At 43.5% G+C, this 27,665-nt stretch overlaps 3 protein-coding genes across 5 annotated transcripts in view; 2 read left to right on the top strand and 1 right to left on the bottom strand.

Moving 5' to 3' along the window:
* Nucleotides 1-27,665, bottom strand: part of LOC147336918 (protein NLRC3-like) — a 1,139,417-nt gene that overhangs the window by 864,626 nt on the left and 247,126 nt on the right. The gene's annotated exons all lie outside the window — the stretch shown is intronic.
* Nucleotides 375-6,683, top strand: LOC147336940 (uncharacterized). The gene is made up of 4 exons (XM_086285703.1): nt 375-510; nt 663-768; nt 4,716-5,312; nt 5,638-6,683. Exons 2-4 carry the CDS (start codon nt 751-753, stop codon nt 6,328-6,330), a joined length of 1,308 nt encoding a protein of 435 aa, XP_086141829.1. The 5' UTR covers nt 375-510; nt 663-750; the 3' UTR covers nt 6,331-6,683.
* Nucleotides 5,770-13,299, top strand: LOC147336941 (phospholipase D1-like). Of its 3 annotated transcripts, XM_086285702.1 has the most exons (5): nt 5,770-5,824; nt 9,494-9,610; nt 9,901-10,149; nt 10,567-10,660; nt 10,999-12,297. In XM_086285702.1, exons 2-4 carry the CDS (start codon nt 9,572-9,574, stop codon nt 10,618-10,620), a joined length of 342 nt encoding a protein of 113 aa, XP_086141828.1. In that variant the 5' UTR covers nt 5,770-5,824; nt 9,494-9,571; the 3' UTR covers nt 10,621-10,660; nt 10,999-12,297. The 3 variants fall into 3 exon arrangements, with proteins under 3 accessions (XP_086141828.1, XP_086141827.1, XP_086141826.1); XM_086285701.1 differs by lacking the exon at nt 5,770-5,824 and having other exon boundaries at nt 8,629-9,610; nt 11,003-13,299; XM_086285700.1 differs by lacking the exon at nt 5,770-5,824 and having other exon boundaries at nt 8,630-9,610; nt 10,999-13,298.

Here is a 27,665-nt window from a genome sequence, read left to right on the forward strand (position 1 = left end):
TACACATGTTGGGATATTGTGTTTGTTTTAAATGTTATATACCTGTGTGGTATGTGACTTGTGTTGCCATGACGCCAGGTCTCTCTTGGAAATGAGATTTTTAATCTCAATGAGATTTTTTTTTTACCTGGATAAATAAAGGACTAATTTATAACTTTCAGTGTTTTCCGGTCTTCCAAAAGAAAAAAAAACCTTCAACTACATGACATGCAGTTGTGTATTTGTTTTCACCTTATCATACACTTGAAGTTTTACAAATCACCACTTCTTTAGTTAATATCATTTCAGTCTCAGACAACCTCGTTTCTCTTACAGAGGTTGAATGCACCTTCTGCGGATGGCGGTACCACACAGTGTGCGTGGACTTCCCCTGCACAGAAGGCAACTACAAATGCTGTGAATGCTAAATAAACAGAAACAAATGATCCCTGTTGTCTTTGCTTGATGATTGGTTTGAGTCTTGACAATCCACATTGCTGGCGTTGCATCTTTCAATGCCAGCAATGGCAGGTATCAGTGCTCAAACCTTTTGTGTTTGTTTCCAACAAGTTGCCCACCTCGGGAAACAAAAATGTGTTCTTTTACTTGTCAGATGAACATATGAGACACTTTGACTCTTCAGTGCAGTGTGGAGCCTAACAAAGATCTGTTTTGTGTCCCAGCTGATCAGCAGGAGGAGGAGAGTCTGACGGAGCAGCAGAGGAACATTTTCAGCTACTTGGACTCAGCTCAGCCACTACAGAGGAAACAATGAGCTCAACACAGAAGGTGACAGACAGAGCAGGACCATATGACCAAAGATATTTATCACCATATACATTTGAACATTTGCCATAACGATGTAGCTGACGATAGAATTGACACCAGACAAAATACTTTACAGCTGCACAACTTTATTAAAAACCCATCAATGTATTTTCACTGAAACAAGCAGCTGTTGTTTATGTGCATTAAAGTTATATAAAAATGTAACAGTGCAAATGCAAATTCCTCGCTGACAGTTTAACCAAAAGGCGTTTCCAGTGGAAACTGGCCGACACATCCTGAGCATAACCATGTATAATATCCACTAAACTTCAGAAGAGGTTATACAGTCGTGGCCAAAAGGTTTGAGAATTGCATAAATATTGGAACCTGGAGAAGTTGCTGCTTAAGTTTTTATAATAGCATTTTTGCCTGCACTCCAGAATGTTATGAGGAGTAATCAGATGAACTGCATCGTCCTTCTTTGCCATGAAAACGAACTTAATCCCCAAAACGCCTTACCACTGCATAGGGCTGCCACAAACGATTATTTTGATAGTCGACTAGTCACCGATTATTTTTGCGATTAGTCGACTAATCAGATCATCATCCATTGGACGTAAAACGTACAGCTTATTGCACCAGCAGCATCTGCTCTTATATAACTATCATTAGCTTACAGCTTTAAGTGTTTAAGGTATGTGCTAACTAAAAATAAAGACAAGATGGTAGTTTATTAAATTTTAATTAAATGTGCAGATTGTTTTGGTGAAGTTTAATAAACTCAGCCGAATTACTCAGGAACAAATAAAATACTGAAAAAAGCCAAACAATAACATTTTTAAGTTTATCTAAGTGACTTATATATCATGTTTAACCTGAGTAGGGCGGTGGGTTTGAAAACGATCTGCTGGGAGTCCGGTGCTCTCATGGCCCCCGGCTAGCTATCGAGCTAGTGGGTAACAGACTTCTCCGAAAACGTCGGAGCGCTTTTGAAAATATGTGATGTCTTGATAAACTGAGCCGATATTTGAGGTTTACACAGCTACATTCTCGCCTGAAAATATGTTAAACGTTTATTTTGTGACCCAGAAAGAATAATAAGAGTAATATTAAAACTAACTAGCTGCCGCTATTGTTGGAAACTGCGCTGGGCCGCGCTATGAATTCTGGGACAGAGCGTCTTCTTCTTCGGGGTTTAACGGCAGCTGGCATCCTTGTACATGCAGTGCTGCCATCTTCTGTTTCAATCCGTTATTACACTCTTAAATCCTGCTACTTATTCCTGCTTTTGGGATCTTACAAAGCTTCAAACGACGCGTCGACTATTAAATCAGTCGTCGACGATTTTGATAGTCGACGTAATCGTGACTAGTCGACTAATCGTGGCAGCCTTACCACTGCATTTCATTGCTGTCATCAAAGGACCTGCTGAGACCATTTCAGTGATCGTCTTCTTAACTCAGGTCAGAATGTTGGCGAGCACGAGGCTGGAGATCATCATGGCTGTATCCCGATTCAGGTTCTGCAGCTTTAAAGTCCTCAAGGGCCGCAGACTCAAAGACCGCTAAGGCCGAAGTGCGAGGCTCGTAGGTTCGTGAAATGGGACGTCTAACCTCCGTCGCGCTGCCCAGGTTGCCTAGCAACCATGATACTAACAGTTATTTATATATATATATTTATATTATTTCTGAGAGTGTATCATGTAACACTATAGATCAACTTAGCTCAGAATATATAAAGCATATAAACAGTTACAGCAATATGATGCAACAAACACAGCAGCTGCTGATCCAAAATACTCAAAGCTTCATAGAACTGAAACCAACATTTATTTTTAGCTCCATCCTGCTGCTGATACATACTTTAGGTTTCTGAACATTAAACTTGTTGCTGCCTTTCATAGTGTGTAGCTTGAAGGCCCTGAGTACTTTCTCCTACACTGAAAACACTGGGATGATCACATTATTTGAACATTACCTAATAAGACTGATTCAGCACAGACAGTTATGTTAAACTTTCCTAGCAGTCCTTCACAAACAGGGAACAGTCTGTCTATTCTCTCCATCTGTCAGCTGCTGCTGGCTCTTCCTCCTCCTCTTCCTCACACACTGCTGAGTTTGTCCTGGTGGATCATCAGGGCTGCAAAGCCTCACAGATGATGTGCAGCAGTGGGTCCCTCAGTCTGTCCTCACTCTGGACACTTGCAGTCGTCACACATGGAAATCAAATGTGTGATAAGCTGCAGGATTCAAACACAAGTGTAACTTATAAACACATGTTCATACTTTTATTCCACAATCAGAGAGAAAGAAACAGAGAGAGAGTGCAGGACAGACACAGGTGACAGTCTCAGGTGTACACACTGCTACACAACAGCACCAGAGAAGCAGGATTTAGTGTTTGTGTTATTACGAGTGTAAACAAGAAGAGTTCCAGATGGTGCAGTGGACACATGTGTGACTGCTGTGATTAAAGCATCTTTCTTTCAGCTTAACGAGTGAACCGTCAGCTCGTTCAAACACACGTTAAAGTGCGTTTGGCTCGACACCACCGAACAGAGGCAGCAATATAACACAGCTAACATTAACAGTGCAGTGAATCCTGCTTGTGCCGTGATGTTCAGGACTGCAAACCAAGCAGCATCACTGACTTTCAGCTTGTTGTGTTTGTGGATATATGACTGACTTTAATTATCCACAAAATCATCACATTCTCTGTCAGATTAAGGTCGACTATTGAACGGCGTATATTTTAAAGGCTTTAAAACCAAGTTAACGCTGAAAGTACAAACATCACTAATGTCACATAACTCTGCCGACAAGGCATAGCTATAGCTATGAAATGTTCTTTGTGTATCACTTCTTCATTATGAAAGATGTCATTAATGCACTAGTAATGTCTCATCTGGAGTATTGTTCAATCATTTGGTCAGCAGCTAATAAGACAGATCTTAACAGACTTCAGTTAGTCCAGAATAAGGCGTCCAGATTAGTGTGAAGATGTTCATACTATACTAATATTGATAAAATGCACAATAACCTTTCTTGGCTTCCTGTACAGGCTAAAATATTCTATGGCTTACTTGTAGTTCTAAAGAAAGCAATTCTGTTAAACACACCACATTTATTCTGCTCAGCTGCAGTATCCAGATGAAATACATCATCATATTACACAGTTTTCAACAAGCTGCAATTTAGTAAATGCTCGAGTTAAAAGTAACGTTTTGTAAAACTGTTACATTTAGAGCAACTTTTAAGTGGAATAAGTTGCCTTAAAAAATTAGAGAATTATTCAAAACTTCAATGAACACTTAAAAGCCGATTTACAGAGCTTTTAGTTGTTGTAAATATTATAAGACATGATTTGTTTTTGAAACTTGTGTAATGTGCCTCAATGTTATTGATATTATTATTATTATTATTATTGATTGCTTATATTTGAACAATTGTGAAACCTCACTGTGGATGTAAGAGTGAAATTATGTGGATATCTTGAATCCACTTTATTGTGTAATATTTTATGTGAGTATTTGACGGAAGACGAGCAACATCTGTTGTGGAAGCTAACGGGGTTCCTTTAGAATAAACAAACATAGGATTTATTATCACTGAATAATTCTGTATAAATCTATACAAATTATAGAAATATGTAATAGGAAACAACAAAATAATCTAAATTATAAAATAATGTGTGTGTGTGTGTGTGTGTGTGTGTGTGTGTGTGTGTGTGTGTGTGTGTGTGTGTGTGTGTGCATGATTTTAGTGTTTGAACAGTCATGAATTATCTTTAACAGCAGGTTGGATGTAATGTGTTAGAACTACCAGCAGGTGGGGATAAGAGACCTTTAAGGTGTTTGGTGCCACGCTCCACCTTCAGGTTTAAAACTAGTGTTAATGGAGTTTGAAGGTTGAGTTTGTTCCACGACTGCATTTCACTCACTGCCTCTGTTTGTATCTGTGTCACTGCAGGACCAACATGGAGCCAGAAGTCAGCGCTCTCAGGAGGCCGACAAACCTCACAGAAGAAAGGGAGAGAAAAAACACACCTGTGACGAGTGTGGGAAGGGTTTTACTGTGAGGGCTAAACTAAAACGGCATCAGGTCATCCACACTGGAGAGAGACCGTTCAGCTGTGACTTGTGTGGAAAGTCTTTTTCCTGGAAGGGTTACCTAAAAACACACCAACTCATCCACAGTGGAGTTAAAGCGTACAGCTGTGATCAGTGTGGCAGAGCTTTTACTCACAGTAGCAACTTACAGAGGCATCTAGTTACCCACTCTGGAATTAAGGCATACAGCTGTGACATCTGTGGAAAAACTTTCAGCCAGAGAGGGAACCGAAATACACACCTACGCATTCACACCAGACATGATGTGTACTGCTGTGAACAGTGTGGCAAAGAGTTTATAACTCACACAGACTTACAACAACACATGTTTACCCACACTGAGGAGAGGCCTTATCAATGTGACCTGTGTGAGAAGACTTTTAAATCTCCACGTCACCTGAGACGACACCAACAGATCCACACCAGAAAGAGACTCTACAAGTGCAGCTACTGTGAGGTATGTATTTATATTGTTATCTTGTCATTTTAGCCTGACTGTTTGGAACAACTCTGCTCATTAAACTGTGTTAGCATGTTAGCAATTCTACTGCATGGAAAAGCAGCTCTGAGTGATTATTCAGATTTTCCTTTCAGTTATGATTTTAGTATTACTGTAGTATTATGGTGGTAGTATTGTAGTTATTGCAGCCCAGTAAACTGAGTGTGTTAACTGAAACAGTCAAATGTAGTTGGACGTCTGCAGAGATGCTCTTTATTTCAGGCGACGTTCAGGATACAAATGTTGAAGGACTGACTTACACTGTCTTTGTGTCTTTGTTTAGAAGCAGAGCGACACAGATGGATCCAGTTCTCAACCCTGTCATCACTGTGGTGGTGGGAAAGACTTTCATTGTGACCTCTGTGGAAAAACTTTCAGTCAGCAAAAGACCCTAAAAGTACATCAACGTAGACACACTGGAGACAAACTGAAATACTGCAAAGAATGTGGGAGAAGCTTCACCACACCAAGTGAGTTAAAACAACATGAACTGATTCACAGTGGGGTTAAAAAGCACCTCTGTGATCAGTGTGGGTCATCCTTCACCACTGCAAGGGACCTTAAATTACACAAACGAGTCCACACAGGAGAGAAACCACACAAGTGCAGACACTGTGAGAGAAGCTTCTCACAGTCAGGTAATCGTAACATTCATGAACGTACACACATGGAAGGAAACTACAGCTGTGACCAGTGTGACAAGAGCTTCAGGAATCTCAGTTCATACTCTGCACACAAACGATCCCACGTTACTAATAAACTGTTTCACTGTTACCAATGTGCCCAAACATTCACCTCATTGTCTGCTCTGTGCAAACATCAGCGCGATCACTCAGGGCTGAAATCACTCCCATCACTGGATCACAGTGAATCTGAAGACACAGAAAGATCCTCTGGTTTCTGTGTCAGACTCAAAAAGCTTGAGATCAGGCTCCACAGAGTTCAGATAGAATCATTTAAACTTGTGTTGAACTGAACTGGTTGCTGGGCTGAACTTCTACATAATACAGATCTACATGGGATCTTCTTTTCTGTTGTTTTACTGAGTCAGTTTTGTCCTTTTTTCTCTGTCCTGGTTTTGCTCGTCTGTAAATGATTGAAACTCAGTCAAATAGTTCATTGTTCTCCAGCAAAACGTTTTGGAAACTCATGTTTAACCTTTAAAACTCTGACATGTTTTAGCACACAAGGCTTCATCGGGGAGTTCACTCATGATTGGACCATGAGAACAAAGGTTTTTAGTTCTTTCAAAGAGAGTCTTGGAGATGTTTGATGTTTCTGTTTTTCTGAAACCACCTGAAAGAAAAACTATTTTTCTTGCTTTATGTAGTGTGGAAGTTTTTAATGTTTCTTCATCTGTGATGTTCTTGAATGTGTTCACGTGAAGATGGTACAAATAAACTGTCCTTTCAGCTTTAGCTCCTAATTTATTCATTATTTATGGATGTAGCACAGCAGCCGTCTCTTGATTAACACATGGAGGGCTCGGGATCTGATGGTGTCGTCTCCCTAATTTGCCCACTCAGTAAATCTCACTCATGGCCAAGAAATTGAAATAAACCTTGTTTCCCTGCTGGATAGTGATCCACTGTAACTCTGCTCCTCCTTCCTGTTTAGGATTTCTGTGGCTGAAGTAAAATTCCCTCCATCCATCACTTATCCCAGCTAACCCAAAGTGAAATAAAGTTTTGCTGGTCTTAAAAAAGCATTACAATAATGGGCATTACCAATGCAAACTGAATGATACAGAAGATGAAAGAAGAGACTTTGATCAGTTAATAAAGCTCATGATCTGGATTCATTGTGGCTGCTACACAGATACTTCTGGGTCACTTCTCTCAGTTAGGAACCTTCCTCACCAAACTGACTGTTGGACCACACCCCTGGTTTCATGAGAAATTGTTTCAGCCATGATTTCTCTTCCTGTATTTCAGAGTAAAGACTGAAGTGACAAATGGAAGCATGTTTAAAAACACAATGTGAGAGAGACGTTGAGGTCCTTAGAAGTTACCCTGGGTTTTTCTGTCACCCTGCTAGATGTTACACACCTTGTTATTGTACTGATTTCTACTGCTGGACTACTCCTGCGGAGAGTAACAATACTCTTACTAATTAGCTCCCTTTCACAGCTTTGGGGATATTTATTTTTGTGTTTGCAGCGCTGTGAGCCAGAACAGCGAGAGAAAAATCTGCAACAGCGACGAGCCGAATGCTTACGTGAATCGCAGCAGCTGCGCATGTGCTACGCTGAATTAGAGGATATCTTTGCTCTGGATTTCTATTTCTACTTTTTCATTTCTATATGATTCTTCTTGCATCTAAACAAAGATGATTCAATTTGCTAAATGTTGATGGCTCTTCGTGCTCAGGTGTAAATGAGACGTAATATTTGCTCTTGGTTTGGTTCTCCTGTACAGAACCTTGCAGTACAACAGAAACCTAAAAACATTATTTGTAGTTGTTATTCTTAGTTGTTCTGCTGCCTAAATACCACAGGGTCTGATTATGAAGTTATTGAGCTGCACATACTTTACGACCTGCTTAAGTTCGAGGTCACAGCGTCTGTAGAGCAGCTGGAACATAATGAAGTCTACAAGGTTAAAGTTTTCTCTTCAGTTATTGTTCTTTCTGCTGCTTGGTTTGATGGATCTGAGAGCTTTTGTTTTTATTATTGTTATTATAATTATCATTAATATTTTACTCTCTAGAAGCTTTAAAATAGTGTTTGTGTTTGAAAAAATTGATTTAAGAATTGAACAGAAACATCTGTCCTTCTGAAAATCGCCCAAAGGCACGGAGACAAAGTCAAAGGATGCAACCTGTAACTTTCTCTTCCTTCATGTCAGGACCATCATCCATGATTTATATAAAATGCATATAGCAACAGTAGCACTTTAGTTTGGACTTTATGATTTCTGTAACTGGAAAATATTATTTTGTTTAAAGACAGAAGTGACCGCATAGTTGCAACATCAAAGGGAAATATTAATTAATTAGCATCAAGTATATTTGTTGCTTAAGCGTTTGCACTATAACTTAAGTAGGATTATAACTTTTAAGGAAGGAAAGATTTCAGATATTTAGTTCACTGCTTCAGTTATTTTATATGAAATTAAAACATTTACGTTGGTCAAATATGATGCTCTAAATCAAATAAAAGTTTGAAAATAAATGATGTATTTTTAAATGCTGCAACAAATGTTCACAAAAAGTAACTATAATTAAAACCAGTTAAACAAAATCAAATGTTTGAATCATGCTTAACCAAATGCCAGGCTGGAGAGCTGAACCTAAAGTATACGTAGAAAGATTTCAACATCTGAGCAGTTTTTAATGTTTTCATCACATATAAATGTCACAGCAGTGGGTCCTGGCCCAATGCTTTGTGTTTTTGGTTTTCTTTGACTCTTGTTTTTCTTGGTTTTTGTTCTTCTTATTTATCAGGCTCTCAGTAATCTTAGTTCTCCCTCCCTCAGTGTTCATTTCAGCCTGTGTTTAGTTTCTGTTCCCGTGTCCCACGTTTCATCGTTTCATGTCGAGTCAGCCCTGTCTCTCTGTTTCCTGTGTCTCCCCAGTCAGCCCCGCCTCCCTCGGGCACTCATGTGTGATACAGAGTAATAAACCTGATTACATTTGCTACACTCTCTTTATTACCTGTTACTTTAAAATTCATACACTAATTATGTCTGCCCATCTCTCTAATGTGAAGGTCAAAGGTCAACATCCCAGTGACATAAGAATAATCCCAAAGGGGCAAAGGCAGCGGTTAATTTAGCACATTTAGCATTAAGGGTACAGCAAGGATATACTTTTACTTATTGTGGCAGGGGTGTGGTCTCTGGCCTGCTGCAGTGGAGGCTGGTGGCGGGACGTTGGACGGCACAGGTGAGGGTGATGGAGCTCATGACTCTCCCCTTTATAGTGACGGAGGAGACTGGCGTGGGGGAAGCGTGTAGTGGAGGAAGCCGAGGAGAGAGCTGGTTTCTGGCTACAAAGACGGCGTCAAACCAGAAAAGATTGCTCGTGGTCAAATAATGTGTCAATCACCTGTGAATCAAACTGTGTGTGGCTCAGTTCATGTCACAGTGTTGTTTAGTATATCTTCACTTGTCTCACTCTCCTTCTGTTCTGTCCATCAGGACGATCCTCAGCGCTTACACAGATCCTCCATCGATGTTTTGGATCCAATCAGTGATCAGTTCTACGAGGAGGCCTGGATGTTCACCAGCGCTCGCTACACCTCCATCTACCAGAAGGTGAGTGTACTCCTTTGTACTCAGATTAACATTTTACTTCTTAAAATACATTTTCATATATGAGCTTTCTATTATTTCATGGGCCATTTAATCAATATTAAAATTACAAGCATATCAACAAAGGTGAAGCTGGTTTTTTCCACTTGCTGTCACACAGTCATGGAGGAATACAATAAATACATAATCAGTCATAGATCCTGAACAATGACATTAAAAGAAAGTCTGTGGCTCTAAAAACTAAACAGTATAAAGACATGCTCCAAGCTGCTGTTTCTCTCCTCCTCCTCTAGGTTTTCCACTGTCGGCCATCCAGCGATGCTGGAGGGCTACCTGGCCAATGCTGGCCTACACAAAGAGGTCCCGGCTCGGAGGAGCTGAAGAAGATCCTTGCCTTCCTCGTCAGTTTCCTCTTCAGTTCCTATCCCAACAAAACCTTCTTGCACCTATTAGCTCCAAAGAGGCTATGGTGCCCGTGGAGGTCTGGACCTGAGGCCTGTGCTCATCACGTGGATAGAAAACACTCTGACACCATTCTGGAGGTCTGATGGGACTCTGACCAAAACACAGATGAAATAAAACTTGTGGCTGGAGCTTTTAAAATTACTTTTTCACCTCATAGATTAATGCTCATGATTGCATGTTAGCAAGACAGCATCTCCCCAAGGTGAAACTCTCAGGAGACATTTACTCTTAAACTGTAATCTGGTTGAGACTACTTGAGGAGATCTTAGTAGCGAGTATGTGGATTTAGTCTCTTCACCAACAGCAGACAGACCCATGCCAAGAAAGCAGACATGTTCTCAAAGAAAGCCGAGAGCAGAGATTGGAAAAAGCTAAAAAGAAAAAGCTTCAGACGACTATCTGCCTGTAAGGCTGAAAAAGTCCAGTTACGCTCTATTTTGGAAAAGCTCCCAGTTTTGGTAACCTGGACTTTTATTTGCCCTCTTCTGCTACAGATGTTGACTGTGACCTCAGAGGCCAACTGGACCACACAGCTGCAGCAGGAGTGAGGGAGAGGAGTCTTCATCCAGCTTCAAAGAAAACATCCAGGTAAAGTGACGTGGATCAGCGGATAAAGCCGTCTCCACTTTCAAAGGAGATCCTCTGAGAGAGAGACTCTCTGAGCCATTTTAGCCTCAAATTATAGGACTTTATAGTACAGCAACACTTTTAAAGGACAAAAATAACATAAACTGTGACTGTAATACAAACAAAGTATTGCATGTGTTTTTAAAAGTGTTCCTCCGATGGGCAGGATATCACTATTAGACTGTCCCACCAGCCAACTTCAACAAGAGACCACAGCAGCATTCAGTGATCAGCACAGATGTTCCTCTAACACTCAGCATCTGATCCCTGTTGGTCTGTGTGCTTCTGCTTTTGCTCAGTTAGAAACCCTGCAGCAACCCGACCCAAAACTGTGTCTTCTTGTTGGCCTCAACGTTGAAGTGTCAAACGTCCAACATCTGGAAAGGAAACCACGCCAGTGTACTGTGATGTTTCACCAACATGTGGCAGACGCTGGTCCTGCCTTTCATGCTGACATCAGCAGAGAGCCCCGCCTACCTCAAAGCCTCCCCTGTCATGTATTGATCAGGATGATTATGAAGATGAGCGAGTGCAAATAAGACTGTAAAAGTCCACGAGCAGAATGTTTGGATGCTTTCTAATGATTCATGAATATCATGAGAGTGTTTGTGTGTTTTGTCTTTTCTTTGCTGACGTTTGTTACTAACAAAGACAATTTACGCTCTGTGTGTGTTTTCATCCTTACCAGCCGCACTCTAACTGCAATGAAGGAAACAAACTGTAGAAATGGTCGACTCAGTGACTTCATAAAATATTGAAGTGGTTCAGGTAGAGCCAGTTTTTAAATGACCATGAACACTGAGCGTATTGTATCTGTACAGCATGTTTTTCTATTAGACAGATTTGTAACAGAGGCCTTGCTCTCAGTAAGTTTGAAATCCTTTTCTGATTTATTTTGTAATCTCTGATCTTTGTGTATCCTGCTCAGTTTGCATGCTGCCTGTAGGAGTTTCTGTCTTTGTATTTGAAGAGAATTCATTGAATATACTCAGCTGCTTCCCTTTGGTGCCTCACACATCACTGAAGTTTTTCAGTGTCCAGTTATTTGTTTTTAATAGCTGTTTGAATTCTCTGTATGTTTGACCCTGTAGACTGTTTAATGGACTGCTCGTCTTCCTGTTTGTAACCACTGCCTGTTTAGGACTAAAGATTTGGATTTTTGACTTTAACACAGCCTCTGCGTGTCGTCCCTTTGTGTCCTCGTCCTCTGTGAATGTGTCACAGATGTTTCCATGATAATAACACAGCTTTCCCACAGTGGCTTGCAGCAGCATTTATTCACAGCACATTTGAGAAAGGTTCAGATTAACTCGATGAGTTTATATTCAGAATGATTCTGACAGTGGGCCACTGTGAATTGTGATCTTTCATCAGGTCAATGTTTAAGTTCAGTATTTCAAAGCAGGAGCTATGAACAGTCATCATGTTGGCATTAGAATTATTATTATTAATCATTATTAATAATGTCGTTACTCATGTATAACTTTGATTAGTATACATGAATTTTATCAATAGTAAAAATAATGAATAATTCATGTATAACTTTTATTGTGTTTTGTATATTAATTATATTTAAATAGAGATGTTGACCCTGTCTCTACAGTAGCATCAGTGTAACAGACATTATTGGTCCAAGCTGTCATAAATGGGGAGCCTGATCCTTTATTATGAAAACATGACGAGTATTTTTCTTGTCAGTTGGGAAGAAGTTGGTCTTTTTTTCCTTCTTTTTGCTCAGTTTGTCTTTTCTTTGATAATTGAAACTCTGATCAAACCTACTCATGTTCACAGCATGTAAAAGCAGCTGACAGTCCGTGGCATTGTTGTTTGTAGAGGTGCAGTGTAGTGGGAGCATAAATCAAAAGAAAACAGTAACATTTATGTAATAAAACATCTGAATGAAAATGAACAGGCCCTTTATGAACTTCAAAGGGATCTGAAAACAACACTTTTTAAAAGAGTATCTTGGGGTGCAGGTGGTCAAAATAGAAAACTGAGCTGAGACTCTAAGTTCAATCCATCCATTGGTTTTTACTTAGGAGGAAGAAATGTCAGGCTGGTGCAGGCTGGTTAGGTGCATGTGGTTATCTTTACCTAAATGAGTTCACTTTGTGGCTGCCAGGTTGGGCAGAAGTACCTGTCCCCTGTTAGGCTTAGCAAGGTTCTCCAGGAGTTTCTCCATGGGTAGAGCTTCTAGCTCCTCCAGCACATCTGTGGCCGTGCAGGCTGCCACTTTCTTGGTTGCTCTTTTTACCCCACTGGTGGATGAGCTGCAATGGTCTCCATTTGTCCCATATGTGTTTACTTCTTCTTCTTCTTTTGCATATTAAACACATTATTCTGTTTCTATGTATTTGCTATGATTTGCTATTTGTTAAGTAACATTGCTTCACTCACTATGCCGGGTTTGTGTGTGGAAGCATTCAGTTGCTGGCAAATCAAACATTCTGCAAATGAAGCTGAATACTCAGTTACATGTTTCTTTACATTTTATTATGTTACAGATTAAGTCATTTGTTCTTACTTTGTTTGTCTTTTCAGTCTTCATGAGGGTCAGGTGTGGGGAAACGCCCGCCCGGCATTTCCTCATTTTAAAGTCCTGCTGATGTCATGTGTGACATCAGCAGGTCAAACCAAGTGGAGGGGTTTGTTTGTCCATAGAGATGCTTCCTTTTGTTTGTTTTAAGGTTTAAATGGATTTGTTGAATGTGTTTCTTTTCATCAATACTGCCATTTAGTTACTGCCATGTAACTAAAATTGGATTTTATCATCTAAAAAATATAGCCAGAGTCCGCCCTATTCTCTCTCGGGCCAACACGGAGATGCTGATGCATGCTTTTATTACCAGTCGCATTGATTACTGTAATGCCCTGCTCTCTGGTCTTCCTAAGAAGAATATTTCAACTTTACAACTCTTGCAAAACTCGGCAGCTCGTGTGCTGACGAAGACCAGAGGGCGGGCCCACATTACACCGGTTTTAGAATCGCTGCACTGGCTCCCCGTGTGTTTCAGGATCGATTTTAAAGTTCTTTTATTGGTTTTTAAATGTCTTAATGGTCTTGGGCCTTCTTATCTCTCAGATCTGCTTTTACCATACGAACCCTCGCGGACCCTGAGGTCCTCTGGTACTGGCCTTTTGATTGTCCCTAAAGTCAGGACACATACTCACGGAGAGGCAGCTTTTCAGTGGTATGGTCCTCGTCTGTGGAACAGCCTGCCGGAGGAGCTCAGGGCCGCAGAGAACGTACATGTTTTTAAGAACAGGCTCAAGACCCACCTTTTTAATTTAGCTTTTACTTAGCGTTTATTTATTTTATGCTTATTTATTCTATCCTGTTATTCTATTATTAATTTAGGATTTACCTAATATTTGTTTGATTTTATTCTTATTCGTTTTTTAATCTTCTTATTCTATTTATATTTATATTGTATCCTGTTCTTATTTATTTTATCATTTTACCCTGTATATATTGTATTGCGTCATATCTCCAGTGTTTCCTCGGAGGGCGCTCTCTGCACCGGGGCTGTGATTGACCGTGGCTGCTGGGTCTCTGGGGTCCTCTCAGCCTGGCTGGGGGGCTCCTTTGCCTCCCTCCTGCTGTGTGCCCAGCCTGGAGGCTGCGGTCTGTGACCGGCTCCCGGTGCAGACGGCTCCCTGTTATAGTGTTTCCTCACTTGGCTCATGCGAGCCCAGCCCAATTTTTACTCTTTAAGTGTGCGCGTGTGTGTATGTGTGTGTGGGTGGGGGGATATATGTGTATTGAGAGTGTGGGGAGTGAGTTGGAGGGTGGGGTGGGCTGCTTTTAACTATGTAAAGCACTTTGTGCTACATTTTCTCTGTATGAAAAGTGCTTTATAAATAAAGATTGATTGATTGATTGATTTAGTTGTGTAAATGTGCATGTTAGAAGTGTGAAGAAGTTTTGTGTTTAGAAATGTATAGAAACCAATCATTTCCTGACAGCATGTCTGATGGAAATAAGTGCAGATTATGTATGAAGTCTAACTGCACACAGTAACTGTGTTACAATAAGGACTTAACAGCGCCCTCTGCTGGAGTGTTTCAGTACTGCGTTAACTACAATACACCACCTCCTCCTCACACCACCTGCTACAGCTCTACTCTTCTATGACTACAGTCATCCACAGCACTGATGTGAGGTCACATGGCTCATAAGAGAGATAATCCCATACAGCTTATGACAAAATTTGATCCGAAGTGATTGATGGCCCTAATCACGACCTTTTGACCTCCCGCCCCTCCCCCCCGGAAGCGTGTAATGAGCGTGACGAATCGCATCCAGAGAAGGGGGGTGGGAAACCCCCCGCGTGACGAATTATATCCTGAGAAAGGGGGGTGAACCCCGGAAGCGCGCCATCTGTTGTTGGGGGAAAAAAAAGTTTTTAGAGGGAGGGGTGAACCCCGGAAGCGCGCCATCTGTTGCTAACCGTGTCGAATTGCACCCTGAGAAAGGAGGGGTGAACCCCCGGAAGCGCGTCATCTGTTGTTGGGGAAAAAAAAAGTTTTTAGAGGGAGGGGTGAACCCCCGGAAGTGCGTCATCTGTTGTTGGGGAAAAAAAAGTTTTTAGAGGGAGGGGGAAACCTCCGGAAGCGCGTCATCTGTTGTTGGGAAAAAAAAGTTTTTAGAGGGAGGGGGAAACCTCTGGAAGCGCTCCATCTGTTGGAGGGGAATAAAAAAGCAGAGAGGGAGGAGTCCGTCACAATTTCTAAGTCACACACGCAAGATGGATTTCCTTCTGCAGCCCCGCAGCGTTCCTGTGTCCGATGAGATCTGCTCTCCCAAAGAAGAAGGCTTTGAATATGACATATTCAAATACAGCATATTTACTATGGAAGGCATCGATCCGGACCTTATGACCCTACCGGAAATACTCCGGAAGTGTCTAGTCATTTTCAGACCTGTTGCGTCATGTTCCCTAAGCACAGCGGTGATGCAGCAGCTGATTCTGTGATGTATAGAGAGACAGAGCGGATGTAATTTTACTTTCTTAAGCTGCACCGGCGTTTGTAATGGAAATAAAGAGTGACTTCCTGTAGAGATTTCAATAGTATTTTATTTTCCTACAATACAGACGCTGTTAAAAAAAAAAAAAAAAAACCTTTAAGATACACCATAGCTTGTGATGAAAAGAAGAACTTTCTATCCGCTTGTAACCTACAGGCTGCCTATGTGTAAAAAATTGAATAAATATCGCTTAGTGAATACTACTTTTCCTTTTGAGAGTCCTTTTTTACAAGAGACTGAAAAAACAAACCAGCGACAGGCGATCTTGTTTCACACACACACACACACACACACACACACACACACACACACACACACACACACACACCGCGGGTCAAGGAGGAGTGAGACAGCAGATATCAGTTTTTTCTCAATGCTTATATCCTATAACACGCCCCCCAAAAAATATTATTATTATTATTATTAAAACATCTATATGAGGTAGGTTTTGCGCAACCTGCTCCTTGTCAGACCAAAGTAGAGAGTTTTTTCTTCAATACTTTAACAATAAGTTTTCTCAATAGATAGAAAATGATGACGCTGAGGAGTCAACATCCGATATTATCATTGCTTGTAACCCGGTAAATAATTTCGTACATCTCCCCATAAAACAAGTCTTAGCGGGGAAAAAAGCTCATATTCGAATAAGTTTATTCCCCTCTGTGGGAAAGAGTCAACCATGAGGCGAGTCTTGTCAACAGCAATTGTCCATTTGGTAAAACAAATATCCGTCTCAAAGTCGTATTTTACCGTTGCAGAATGCGGAAAAACAGACGGCGTTCGCAAGAAGGCACACACACACACACACACACACACACACACACACACACACACACACCGCGGGTACTTTTACAATGGGTTTTCTCAATAGATAGAAAATGTTGATCCGCTGAGGAGTCAACATACGATATTATCATTGCTTGTAACCCGGTAAATAATTTCTTACATCTCCCCATAAAACAAGTCTTAGCGAGGAAAAAAGCTCATATTCGAATAAGTTTATTAAAGCACCCCCCCTCTGTGGGAAAGAGTCAACCATGAGGCGAGTTTTGTCAACAGCAAGAACAAGGTCAGACAGCAATTGTCCATTTGGTAAAACAAATACCCGTCTCAAAGCTATATTTTACCGTTGCAGAATGTGGAAAACAGAAGGCGTTCGCAAGAAGGCAATCAAAAAAAAAAAAAAAAAAAAAAAAAAAAAACCCTCTCTAACTATCGGTATTGTCAAGAGAAAGATGCGAAAAACAGATGCTTCGCTAGACTAGGATAAAATGAGAGAAGAAACGGAAGGGGAGTCGCTATCTGTGACAGTTCTACCAATCGCGAGGAAGAATCCGTGAATATTATGTCAGCATTCCGTTCAAACAACGCCGCCGATCAGAGCGCCAGGGCCATCTCGCCAGAACTGTTCATACCTCACCCCGGTAAGTTTTTTTCTTTACGACTTTAAATTATATATCAACAGAGATGTCAATAATTTGATTACTTTCTTTTAGATTTCTACATCAATGATTTCACGCAAGTGGACTACGGTACGTTTAAATAAGTATATACCATTTTTTAAATAAGTTTAGATAGACTTGATTTAACCATGCTCTGATACTTACAGAAACAATCGATAATGCAGTGAGTAACAGCAGAAATCCGGCCGTTTTCCGCGGCGAATTAGAAGCCATATCCCCCGCAGAACCTCCGCTGCCGCCGCGTCGAAGAGAAGAACGAGAAGACGGCACTATTTTCGTCTCCGCATACCGGGAGAACCGCGGAGAAAAAAGTTTTAAAATTGAAGGTAAACAATATGATGCATTATCCGCCATTTTGTTGAATAACAGGATGTGACGGAGTAATCCGAGTGTGCTATACCGCCCCTCCCGACCCGGAGCAGATTTTTAAAAAGTTTTGCTTTATTTCTCGACAGAGGTAATCGAGAATATACAGACCCCGCCGCAGCGAAAAGAAGAAGAAGAAGACGACGACGTTATTTTCGTCAACGCATACCGGGAGAACTGCAGGAAAATACCTTTTAAACCAAAAGGTAAACAATATGATGCAATATCCGTCATTTCGATAAATATCAGGATGTGGCGGAGTAATCCGAGTGTGCTATACCGCCCCTCCCGACTTGGAGTGGTATAAAGCGTGCTAGAAAGTTTTTTTTTTATTAAATCTTTCTCTTTTTGTTTTATTTCTCGGCAGCCGAGATTGCGGATATACCTATTCAAGCCCCCTCCGCTACAGACAATCGCGCGGAGGAGCGAGGTAAATAAAAAGTTTTTTCATTCTCGAAAAATAGGAAGGAGGAGGTTGTTTTCTTAAATCTCTTCTGTTTTATTTCTCGGCAGCCGAGATTGCGGATTTACCTAACCAATCCCCCGCTACAGACAATCGGGCGGAGGAGCGAGGTAAATAAAAAGTTTTTTCATTCTCAAAAAAATAGGAAGGAGGAGGTTGTTTTCTTAAATCTCTTCTGTTTTATTTCTCGGCAGCCGAGATTGCGGATATTCCTAACCAATCCCCCGCTACAGACAATCGGGCGGAGGAGCGAGGTAAATAAAAAGTTTTTTCATTCTCAAAAAAATAGGAAGGAGGAGATTGTTTTCTTAAATCTCTTCTGTTTTATTTCCCCCCGACAGAGACCGATACAGAAAATCAGGCGGAAGAAAATCAGGCTGAGGAGGAGGAGGAACCGTCCAGATCTCCTCCTCTCAGGAGACTGAGAGGTAATTGACGGGGGGATGAATCGATCCTATTAAACTTCTCTGCTCTATAAAAATAAAAAATGTAAGGTTTAAAAATACATTCTGTCCGTCTTTTCTTACAGCTCGACGGATGCTTCATAAGAAGAGAATCCTTGAAAACCTCGCTTTCATGTACGCCATAACAGTTCGCACATATGCATCGATATACAGACACAAGGACCTGTAAAGTAAAAGCATGTAAAAGTCTGTGAATTAAGAAATAAAGAAAATCATGTCGGAAGAACACAGCATTCCTGAGGCTTTGTTGGAAGCCGTGGCAGAATTAAACAGAAACGATGAACATTTAGCCCCACCGTTAGAAAACAATATAGCCCCACCACCAAACGACCCACTACAACCTTTAGAAAACGCATTGCAGGTCCTCCTTCAAAACATTGAAAACGAACGGCTTGCCGGTCTACTGAACTTTGACCCTCTGCAGCCGATAGAAAATGCTCTTCAGCTCTACGACCAGCAGCAGGGGGAGCAGCAGGTGCAGCAGCATCATCATCAGCAGCCCAGGGAGGAGGAGGACCGGCCTGCGGAGCATCAACAAGAAGGAGGAGGAGGATCTCGGGTACAGAATGATGCGGTGACTCGCCGCGAACATTTTAATAATTTCGAAATAAGGCGAGTATTTAACATTCCCTCTCCGGATGAAGCGAGCGACCTCGCTCAATTTTACCTCGACGTCAGGGATAATTTTGTAGATCTAGCGGATAGGGTCAGACCGGAAGTTAGTCGTAACGACCGGGTTCAACTGGAGATCATCAGCGAGCACGCGCGAAATCACTCTGTTTTTAGCGTCGACGACGAAAGCGCTGAAAACATTGTACCGGTTTTTGAGGACCTGCTAGCCAGGCTGATACAATCAAACGGAGCGATCGTCGCAGGCTCTCCCCTAGAAATTGTTGTGCAAGTAATTAGAAATCCTAGAGGCGGTGGCAGTAATGACCCGCGTAAAAAGATTCAAAAAATGTTAGATGATGAAATTCTAGTCAAAAAGCGTCGCTGTCTGTACGTGGTAAAAAACAAAAACGATAATCTGTGTTTTGCCATCAACCTGATTCACCTCACTCAACCTCATTTCACAGATAAACAGGCCCTGGAACGCGGCAGAGAGCTGCAGCGTTTAGCGGGGTTGAGCGATCGCACTCAGGTAACTCTCACCGACATAGGTAAATTCGAACAAATACTAAAACGTAAAATCGTCGTGTTTTACCGCCCGCCCGAGGACAGAACTCTTTCATTAATCGAAACAGACTACCCGAACACGCCTCACCCGCTGTACTTATTCTTATTCCACCATCACTATTACGGGATAAAAAATCTAAAAACATTTTTAGGAATTCAGTACATTTGCGAGGAATGTCACCGCGGGTATTATAAAAGAGAGGAACACTTTTGTCAAAACCGCTGCAACCTCTGTTTTGACCCCGCATGCCCCTCTCACTTTCTGGACTCTGTAATCTGTACGGATTGTAACAGATCATGTCGCACACGTGCGTGTTATTTAAAGCACAAACAACCTAGAATTCACTCCGGTTCAGACCTCAGCGTTTGTCAACGATTGTATAAATGTCCGGACTGCAAGCGCCTCTCCCGTCGCGGAATGCACAGGTGCACAGCCGCCAGATGTAAAATCTGTCGCGCGGAGCTTCCTCCCGACAACGATCAACACCTGTGTTACATCCAACCTTTGAAACATGAAAACTCTGATAACGCTTCCATAATCTTTTATGACTTTGAAACCTTCCCAGACAGGGAGGGGGCGCACGTCCCTTACCTAGTGTGCACAAAATCTCTAGAAGGAGAAGAGTGGCACGCTTACGGTGTAGACTGTGTTGAAAAGTTTCTCCAAAGATACAGAAGGAAAAGATATAGAGAGACCACGTTCGTTGCGCACAACGCGAAAGGGTTTGACAGCTATTTAATTCTAAGTCACCTGGTGGGGGGTGGGATGACGCCCTCTCTCATCATGCAAGGCAGTAAAATTATATGTTTCACAGAATCCGATTTCCTTCTCAAATTCATAGACTCGCTTTCTTTTCTCACCATGCGTCTCAGCGCTATGCCCAAAGCTTTAGGCTTCGAGGACAAATCCAAGGGATTTTTTCCTCACAAATTCAGCTCGCGGGACCGTTTAAAATACTCGGGTCCGTATCCTCCTCCTTCAGATTACGGGGTGGAGCGCATGTCACCCCCCGAACGGGCAGAGTTTTTGCGTTGGCACTGCGAGGCCTCCCGGGGAGTGTTTAACTTTGAAAAAGAGTCCCTGTATTACTGTCGAAACGACGTTAATATCCTGAGAGAGGCGTGCGTAAAGTTCAGAGACGGTTTTATAGGCGAAACTAAAGTAGACCCTTTCAGCTGCGTCACTATAGCTTCAGCCTGCATGAAAGTGTTTCTCACCAATTTCCTACCCGAAAACAGTCTGGCCATCCCCTCGCCCGACAACTACGGGCGCAGGTTCAGAGCCTATTCGCACGCGTCCATTCAGTGGCTGGAGTGGGTAGCTCACTCTCAGAAAATTCCCGTTCAACACGCTCTCACAACCGGCGGGGAGAAAAAAATAGGCCCGTACTTTGTCGACAGATACGCGTTGATTAACGGGGAAAAGTGGGTGTGGGAATTTCTGGGATGCTTTTATCACGGCTGTCCAAAATGCTACAGGCCTGAGGAAATCTGCCCTTTGACCCGCGCTCCTTACGGGGACCTGCACGCCTCTGCCGAGGCGAGGCTCCGGGAGCTGAGAAACGTTTACAGAGTCCGCACGGTCACTCTGTGGGAGCACGAATGGAACAAGATGAAAAAATCGAACGAGGAGGTTATAAATTTTATGCGGAGCTACGAAGTCCCGGAACCTCTGTCTCCTCGACCGGGACTTTACGGAGGCCGCACTTTGGCCTTGAGGCTGCGTTACAGCGCCTCGCCAGGAGAAAATGTGTATTACGTAGACGTCACATCCCTGTACCCTTACGTCAACGCCAAGTGCGCTTACCCTCTGCATCACCCCCAAATCATCAGAGAGAATTTTGCAGACCCTCGCAGTTATTTCGGGCTGATCAGAGCCACCGTTTACCCACCGCGCGGGCTCTATTTCCCCGTTCTACCGTACAAAACCCCCCGGAGGTAAATTAATATTCTCCCTCTGTCGCACCTGCGCCGAGACTAATCAACAAAGCGATCCGTGCCTTCACGACGACGAGGCCAGAGCTCCCACCGGGGTCTGGGTCACCGTCGAGTTTAACAAAGCCTTAGAATTAGGTTACAGAGTGGCTAAAATCACAGAGGTCTGGCACTTTGATAGTCGCAGCAGCGCTGAAGCTCTCATGTTAAACACACACTGATCTATGGACACGTTCATGTGTTTCTAACAGAACCAGGCTGTTATCAGCCTGCACTAACATTATGTCACACACACTGAATGTAACAGTGACAGTTTACATCATCACACAATCAGCTGTGATTGTTTCACTGTCATCAAACGAGTCAACAGGAAGTAGAATCAATAGAAACCAATCATTTACTGACAGCATGTCTGATGGAAATAAGTGCAGATTATGTATGAAGTCTAACTGCACACAGTAACTGTGTTACAATAAGGACTTAACAGCGCCCTCTGCTGGAGTGTTTCAGTACTGCGTTAACTAGAATACACCACCTCCTCCTCACACCACCTGCTACAGCTCTACTCTTCTATGACTACAGTCATCCACAGCACTGATGTGAGGTCACATGGTTCATATGTAAGGAGCACAGCTGACCTCAGGTCAGTTTAATGACTGTGAGCAGCAGCTGTGTTATTGTCACTGTGACAGGGAGACACTCTCAGACACAGCGCTCATGTCAGCTTGTTCTCATGCAGGAGGATCAGGAGCTCCATGTTTGTCTTTCTGTTTGAATCATGATGTGTTTGTGCCATCAGAGTCTGTCATGAGTACTCAGGGTTTCACAGCAGCTCTTCTGGATGCTGACGAGGACTCCAACCTCATGTTTCACCTCTCTGAGCTTCTGATGTCTGTGAACACTCGTGTTTCTTCTCTGGGCTCATCTGGACAAAAACACCTTTCTGTGTTTGGCTGCAGCCTCATTCTGACTGACAGGAAGTGTGTTATCCATGAGCTGCACTTCTGTGAGGAAGTTTCCTGCTGTGTTTCCTGTCTGTGGACAAACACGAGTGTTCCAGCTGAGGACTTGGTTCCTTCCACCTGTCCATACAGGACATCACGCTGTCTGCAGCTCTGTAAATGCAGCTCCAGGTCCTTCCACGTGCTGCTCTGTATTTGTGCAGTTTGTAGTGTGTCCTGGGAAACGTAGCACACATGGTGTTCTTCTGCTGTTTCCTCCTTTCACTGAGTGTGAAACACTGACGCTGTGCTGTTGTTCACAGAGGGGAGCTGATTCTAGCTGCAGCTGGACTCTGTCATCTAACTGAATGTGTTGGTGCTGATCACGGGGCTCTGAGGGGGGAGCAGCAGGAGGACTCTGGATGCTGACGTCAGTGTATCTGTGGAAGCTCCCACAGCGTGTCTGTCATTCAATATTGTGCTGTATATTGTATCTATGCAAAGATGAACAGACTGTGTGTTCACTGGTCTCTGTGCTGCAGCTCTGATGTCATCATCACTCCCTCCTCCACCCTCAGCAGTCCCAGCATGCTGCTGTGGTGCACCCCACCCTCACTCTACACCTGAGCCACAGACCACACCCTCCACCTCAATATACACCACAGTTTTCTCTGCTGTGGAAATGAGATCAGGAGGAAATCATCATTATTATTATTATTTAATAAACGCTCACATTAATGTGGGCTTATTTGTTTCATATTAGAAACATTAGTTGAGTGTTTTTAGTATAAAATGGTCAAAGTCCCTCTTTTTGCTCCTCCCCTCACCTGTGGATGGACGGTGCTGTTACCGTGGTGACAGCTTGGATGTGTTTCAGTCCTGCCTGGTTATCACTGCAGGAATCTTTCACATTTATTACAGGTAATAACTCTGATTTTTCTGTGTATTATGAACCAAATGTATCCTGATACACACAGAGATGGATGAGCAGAGGTTTTTTTTGCAATTTATGTAGTTACTATGGACTTAATGCATACATATTATTAAAATTAGGGCTATAACAGTTGTATTGATGTATAGCAACTTGAAATGCTCCCACAAATGGCTCCACAGCATGTAAAAATATAACAAAAGCTCTGGCGGACTTGGTTCTGTGGTCAGTCTTAAAGGGTGAAGTTAAACTCTGTAATCTTCACTGTGTCACAGAGTTCAGTGAGTCCCGTTATTCACAGTATCAATCAGATCATCAGAGAACAGCTGATCAGCAATCAGTGGTGCCAACAGCGCCTCCTGTGGTGAGAGGATGCAATAATGCAATGTAGCATTTTTCCACTCAACACTTGCAGTCATGGAAACTGTCTGTTGGATCTGTGTGACGTTGCTTTCTTGGTTAGAGTTCCTCACAAATGTCCAGATGATTCTTCTAATGAGGCGTCGACCATGTTTGCAGCTCTTTGGAAGAAAACGTCGCCCTTTGCCATCCTTACTTTTCTTTGACTTCTTCAAATGCAGCTGAACTCCAGCTGGTATTTTCTTGGACTTTGCAGCTGTTTCTGGTCATCAGTTCATTCCTGCAAACCTCTGAAGCTGAACAACAATGATGTTGCATTGCTGGCTGATCCCAAAAGGTTGATTCTGTTCATCTGGACGTTTTCAGAAACGTTTGCTCACTGATCAGAATCAGAATCAGAATCAGAATGGGTTTATTGCCAGATGTTGAGGTTTACAACATTAGGAAATTGCTGCGGTGCTTCAGTGCAGACAATAAGAATTAAAGTGCTATGTAGAAAGAAAGATATGTGCATGAGATATACATGAGATATATACATGAGAATAAGAATTATGAGTGCTACGTAGAAAGATATATACATGAGTGCAGGTGGTGATCAGTGCCAAACATGAAATGATGCAGTGACACAGCGTAGGGTCATGTGTTAGTGGCGGGGACAGTCATGTGGTTATTGTTCATGTGTCCAACAGCAGAGGGGAAGAAACTGTTCTTGTGGCGAGAGGTTCTGGTGCGAATGGACCGGAGCCTCCTGCCTGAGGGGAGCAGGTCAAACAGACTGTGTCCAGGGTGAGAAGGGTCAGCTGAGATCCGGGCTGCACGCCGCAGTGTCCTGGAGGTGTACAGGTCCTGCAGAGATGGGAGTCTGCAGCCAATCACCTTCTCAGCAGAGCGCACAACACGCTGCAGTCTCTGTTTGTCCCTGATAGTGGCTCCAGCGTACCACACGGTGATGGAGGAGGTGAGGATGGACTCGATGATTGCAGTGTAGAATTGCATCATCGTCCGTGTTGGCAGGTTGAATTTCTTCAGCTGCCTCAGGAAGTACATCCTCTGCTGGGCTTTCTTAATGACGGAGGTGATGGTGGGCTCCCACTTCAGGTCCTGGGTGATGGTGGTACCCAGGAAGCGGAATGAGTCCACAGAGGTGATGGGGGTGTCAGTCAGGATGATGGGGGGGAGTGGGGCTGTGTGCTTCCTGAAGTCCACAATAATCTCCACTGTCTTCTGGGCATTCAGCACCAGGTTGTTGTGGCTGCACCAAGACACCAGACGTTCAACCTCCCTCCTGTAGGCAGACTCATCCCCGTCAGAGATGAGCCCAATGACGGTGGTGTCATCTGCAAACTTGATTAGCTTGACAGACTGGTGGGTGGAGGTGCAGCAGTTGGTGTACAGGGAGAAGAGCAGAGGAGAAAGAACACAGCCCTGAGGGGAGCCGGTGCTGATGGTCCGGGAGTCCGAGACATTCTTTCCCAGCCTCACATGCTGCTTCCTGTCCGTCAGGAAGTCAGTGATCCACCGGCAGATGGGATCAGGCACATTCATCTGGGAAAGCTTGCCTCGGAGATGGTCTGGAAGGATGGTGTTGAAGGCAGAGCTGAAGTCCACAAACAGGATCCTGGCGTAGGTTCCTGGGGAGTCCAGATGCTGCAGGATGAAGTGTAGGGCCATGTTGATGGCGTCGTCTACGGACCTGTTGGCTCTATATGCAAACTGCAGGGGGTCCAGGAGGGGGGCCGTGAGGGTCTTGAGATGGGAGAGAACTAGGCGCTCAAATGACTTCATGACCACAGATGTCAGAGCCACGGGTCTGTAGTCATTTAGTCCAGTGATCCTAGGTTTCTTGGGGACAGGGATTATGGTAGAGGACTTGAAGCAGGCAGGCACATGACATGCCTGCAGTGAGGAGTTGAAGATGCCAGAAAACACTGGGGCCAGCTCGTTTGCACAGTGTCTGAGGGTGGCAGGAGACACACCGTCTGGGCCGGGAGCTTTCCCGAGCATTCAGACTCTTGAACTGCTTCCTCACATCTGCTTCATGAATATGAAGAGTTGTGGTCGGAGGAGGTGGTGTGAAATCCTCTTTTGTGTGGGGTGAGGAGGGGGGTGTTGTAGGTGAACAGTTTGATGGTGGTGATGGCTCTATGGAGGGGGGGGAGGTGGGGGAATTAGTGTCCAAAGTGCCTCTATTGTTGGGGTCGTTGGAGGTGTGAAGGCTGCCTGATGGCTCGTCTAAACGGCAGTAGAAGTCGTTAAGGGTGTTGGCTAAGAGCAAGTCATCAGTGGAGTGGGGGGTTTTAGGCTTGTAGTTGGTGATATTCCTAAAACCTTTCCACACAGAGGCCGAGTCATTCTCTGAGATCTGCTGCTGCATCTTCTCAGAGTGCTGATGTTTAGCAATGTCCACTTCTTTAGTGAACCTGTACTTGGCCTCTCTGTAGCAGTCCCTGTCTCCGCTTCTGAACGCCTTTCTCTTTTCCAGCCACAGCTTTTTGAGTTTAGGAGTAAACCAGGGTTTGTCATTGTTATAACTCACCCTGGTGCGTGATGGCACAATGCTGTCCTCACAGAAGTGGATATAGGAGGTGACAGTGTCCGTAAACTCGTCCAAGCTGTTAGAAGCAGCCTTCATTGTGTCCCCAGTCTGTGGTCTCCAAACACGTGCGAAGCTCCTCCACAGCCTCGTTGCTCCACAGTTTTTTGGTCCTCACGACAGGTTTGGAGAGCTTCAGCCTCTGTCTGTACGTGGGGATCAGGTGGATCATCACGTGGTCAGAAAGTCCGAGTGAAGCGCGGGGCACCGCGCGATAGGCCCCGCTGATCGTGCTGTAGCAGTGGTCCAATGTCCTCTCCTCTCTGGTCGGGCATTTAATATACTGCTTATATTTCGGAAGCTCATGGCTCAGATTGGCTTTGTTAAAGTCCCCAAGAGCAATGATGAGAGAGTCCGGGAATGTCCGCTCCATGTGGAGAATCTGCTCTGCGAGTGCACACTGAGCTGCTTGCGCATCCGCGTCTGGCGGGATGTAAACAGCGGCCAGGATGAATGAAGCAAACTCCCGCGGAGAATAAAACGGTTTGCAGTGAATAAAAAGGTATTCCAGAGAGGAAGAGCAGTGCTGAGCAATCACTGTTACATCTGTGCACCAGCCACTATTGATGTAGAAGCAGACACCTCCACCTTTGGTTTTACCGGAGAGAGCGGCCTGCCGGTCCGCGCGCAGCAGATGAAAGCCCTCCAGCTTGAGCGCGCAGTCCGGGATGTCCTCACTGAGCCACGACTCCGTAAAACATAAGACACAGGAGGAGGCAAAGTCTCTGTTCATGCTTCTCATCAGGGCCAGTTCGTCTATCTTATTCCAGAGTGAGCGTACATTAGAAAGGAAGATCCCAGGAAGGGCCGTTCTCAGTCCGCGTCTCCTCAAACGCACGAGTACGCCGGCTCGCTTACCTCTCTTTCGACGTCTCACTTTCCTGATCAGAGTCAGCAGTAAATCTGCCGCAGATGCGACAAATATTGGAAATAAATCCACAGGCGTTGTAGTCCTGCAGTTAAGGAGCTCTTCTCTGGTGTAAGAATATCCAGAGGAGTGCCCAGACACAGAAGAAATGCACAAAAACAAGACAAAAGTAACGCACTGAAGCACCAGGGCATCCATACGCGGCGCCATCTTGGATAGAATCTTGATCAGGTGACTTCTTCAGTCTCAGCTGACTGCAGCTTTACAAGCTTACAAACAGCACATTTGCACAATGACTGAAAGCAGCAGCACCTGATATATATGATACTAATATAATACATATACATATATAATCCATACTAATGATGAAGGAACTG

The sequence above is a fragment of the Aulonocara sp. 'chitande type north' Nkhata Bay genome, linkage group LG3 (genome assembly GCF_057382095.1).
Source record: "Aulonocara sp. 'chitande type north' Nkhata Bay isolate Kocher_YH1m ecotype deep benthic linkage group LG3, A_spYH_male_GT1.1, whole genome shotgun sequence".
Taxonomy (NCBI): domain Eukaryota; kingdom Metazoa; phylum Chordata; class Actinopteri; order Cichliformes; family Cichlidae; genus Aulonocara; species Aulonocara sp. 'chitande type north' Nkhata Bay.

Bases quoted from the DNA above. Each gene is read 5' to 3' on its own strand.
- LOC147336940 (XM_086285703.1), top strand. The intron at 5,313-5,637 runs GTATGTATTTAT...GTCTTTGTTTAG, and splicing joins ACAAGTGCAGCTACTGTGAG to AAGCAGAGCGACACAGATGG.
- LOC147336941 (XM_086285701.1), top strand. From the start codon at position 9,389: ATGTGTCAATCACCTGTGAATCAAACTGTGTGTGGCTCAGTTCATGTC. The intron at 9,611-9,900 runs GTGAGTGTACTC...CTCCTCCTCTAG, and splicing joins ACACCTCCATCTACCAGAAG to GTTTTCCACTGTCGGCCATC. The intron at 10,150-10,566 runs GTCTGATGGGAC...CTTCTGCTACAG, and splicing joins ACTCTGACACCATTCTGGAG to ATGTTGACTGTGACCTCAGA.